Genomic DNA, 2,527 nt, shown 5'->3' with positions numbered 1-2,527 from the left:
CTATCAAAATTCTCATTCAGTCTCTTTTCCCTCCTCCCCCCCCCCAAATAAACAGTAATCTTCTCGATGTCTTTAGGTGATGTCTGCAAGGGAGATGTCGTTTTGTTCAGACAGAAGGTTTATGAGAAGTATTCTGTTTCTCTCATCATTTTCTATCTATGCCTGTTTTCCTTCCAACCGAAATATTCTTTCTCAAGCTGACTAACATTCTCCCAGGTTTGATAAAAAGACTCGGAATGGAAGAGTTATAGGAAGCAGAACTGTTGCTGGGAGAGTTGTTAAGGAAAGCTACGGTGCAGCTAAACAACAACACACCTTTACTGTAAGACTCTAGCTTTACTGTCAAATAGATCATTGCGGGGGGAAGAAAGACAAAGTCGCCTGCAGTATATCTCTGGTCTTTTACAATGGATGGGAATTACTTCGTGATATGTATTCTATTGCAAAGATTTGTGTGTTCTATGTATCACAAGATTATTATGTAATAATATACTTGGTTTCATACCTACATATCATGACATAAATGTCTCCCCCAGATTTTGTGGATTAGTATAAAGAAGAACTCTTTTCACTTCAAGAACTTCTACTTGTCTATGGTGGTGAGTTGGTGATTCATTGCTAAAACAAATTCTGCTTCTAATACTTTCAGGTTGAGGTGCTTTGGAGTAGTGGGAATAGGAAATTACCTCCACTTTTTCCTTTGCTTATAAAGGGCCGAAATCTCTATAAACTGAAAACATATAGACAGGTGAAAGGCAGCTTTGGATTTCCATTTTCCTTGCAATCATTAGGATGTTAATATTTCTTACTTTTATTGTTCTTCACTCTTCAGAGATGGAAAAATGAAGCCGATAGAGTTAAAGTGCTTTCTGAGAAGCACAGACGAGGTGAAGCTGCAAGGTCTGTGAGGGCAATGAGGCAAAAGAAGAAACACGGTTATGCAAATGTATCTAAAGGTAGTTTTGGCGGAGGGGTTTGTTGTTCACTATCTTCCTGTTTTTGACTTTATTGGTTATCTAATGATGACACTGATAATAATTTTTAGGTATAAAGCGGCAGCATGAAACCCAGAATACAAAACCATCAAAAAAGAGAAGATCATCTGAACAAGATAAGCTTAGGGATGTTGGTGGCCGTAGAAGAGCTCAAGAGGCTGCCTCATCAACTCATACAACACGAATGGAGAATGCAACTTCGAGGTTTACAAGGGGATGGCATACGTCTGCTGAATTTGAGAATTATCAAGTTCCAGTTCCTCCATTTTATGCTGATTATCAACACCACTCATATCCATCCCAGAACAACTCTCAATTCAGGAATAGGAATGGTCCAAGTGAATTCTTTTATAATGAGAGGGACCATATTCCATATATAACTGGATTCCCATTTTTCAGGCCTCATGTAGGTCAATTCGCATCTAGATCACAGGTGCCTAACAATAGTCATCTTGCTCGCACAAACCCTAGATATCTTTGAATTTAGAAAATGTTGGCAGGTGATCATCACAATTATCTCCAAGAACCATGTATCTCTGGAGAACATAAGAGTTGCAGGCAAAATCTTTCATTTTGGCTTTAAATATATAGGGAAAAGTGGCATGTTACCTGCTGTACACACGACACAACAGGTGGCGGATATAAGAACTCATTACCTGGTTTCATAATCGAAACTAAAAAATTAGATCAAGTTTTGGCCTCCATTGGATAATAAGGCAAGACATAGATACACACAAATGGTATAAAAAAAATGAAATAAAATCTCAACGTCATTATCACTGTCAATCCGTCGTAAGAAGTTAATTTATCTCTTCTCATATTAATGAAGTGTTCGTAAACTAAAGTGTGAGATGTTCCACATACCACAAAAATATCCAGTAAGAACTGAGCAATTTTATCGACCACTGTAAGGATTAACCTGTCACGAAAGGGTTTGTTGTTGGTCTATGAATTATTGCATCCACAAAGCAAAATTTAAATGTCTGACATTTATTTAAACAGACTAGTAAACTAATTAGTAGGCCAACTCAATTTGATTAATTCTTTCTATACTTGATATTTATTATATTTACACTTGACAGATTTTGGTATTATTTTCTAAGTTCCCAATGTAGATTTTTTTTTATATTGGGCCAATAGGAGTGAATTTTCAAAGACGGACCAAAATTGTGTATTATAAATTGTTGTAGGTCTTTATAAAATATAAATAATATTTTGTTTTTATACAATTAAAAAAATTATTATAAAACATCAATTTTTACATAATTATAATTTTTTACAACAGTATAAAATACCAAAATAATTATCATAACAGTATAAAATATTAAAATGATTAAACATTCTTGTATTTCATACAAAAATTCTTAATATAAGTAAAAAATTTATCCTCCCAATGTAATATCATAAATTAAAGAGAAGGTCAGACAGCGTATGTTATTGCAAATTGAGTAGAATCATGCGCCTTTCTTTTCTTTCTTCCTTTTTCAGGTTTGGATACACATTTCCACTCTAAATTTAAAACTCTTATAAGA

At 34.4% G+C, this 2,527-nt stretch overlaps 1 protein-coding gene across 1 annotated transcript in view; it reads left to right on the top strand.

Moving 5' to 3' along the window:
* Nucleotides 1-1,686, top strand: part of LOC107642791 (zinc finger CCCH domain-containing protein 62) — a 2,712-nt gene extending 1,026 nt beyond the window's left edge. Inside the window, exons 4-8 of the mRNA XM_021122969.1 lie at nucleotides 54-128; nucleotides 217-322; nucleotides 650-748; nucleotides 833-956; nucleotides 1,046-1,686. Coding sequence (XP_020978628.1) covers nucleotides 54-128; nucleotides 217-322; nucleotides 650-748; nucleotides 833-956; nucleotides 1,046-1,476 — 835 coding nt within the window. The 3' untranslated portion in view covers nucleotides 1,477-1,686. The remainder of the gene's footprint in view (nucleotides 1-53; nucleotides 129-216; nucleotides 323-649; nucleotides 749-832; nucleotides 957-1,045) is intronic.

Source organism: Arachis ipaensis, chromosome B05 (genome assembly GCF_000816755.2).
Source record: "Arachis ipaensis cultivar K30076 chromosome B05, Araip1.1, whole genome shotgun sequence".
Classification (NCBI taxonomy): Eukaryota; Viridiplantae; Streptophyta; class Magnoliopsida; order Fabales; family Fabaceae; genus Arachis; species Arachis ipaensis.
The sequence above is the reverse complement of the archived record's forward strand: the minus strand, read 5'-3'. Positions and strand labels throughout refer to the sequence as shown.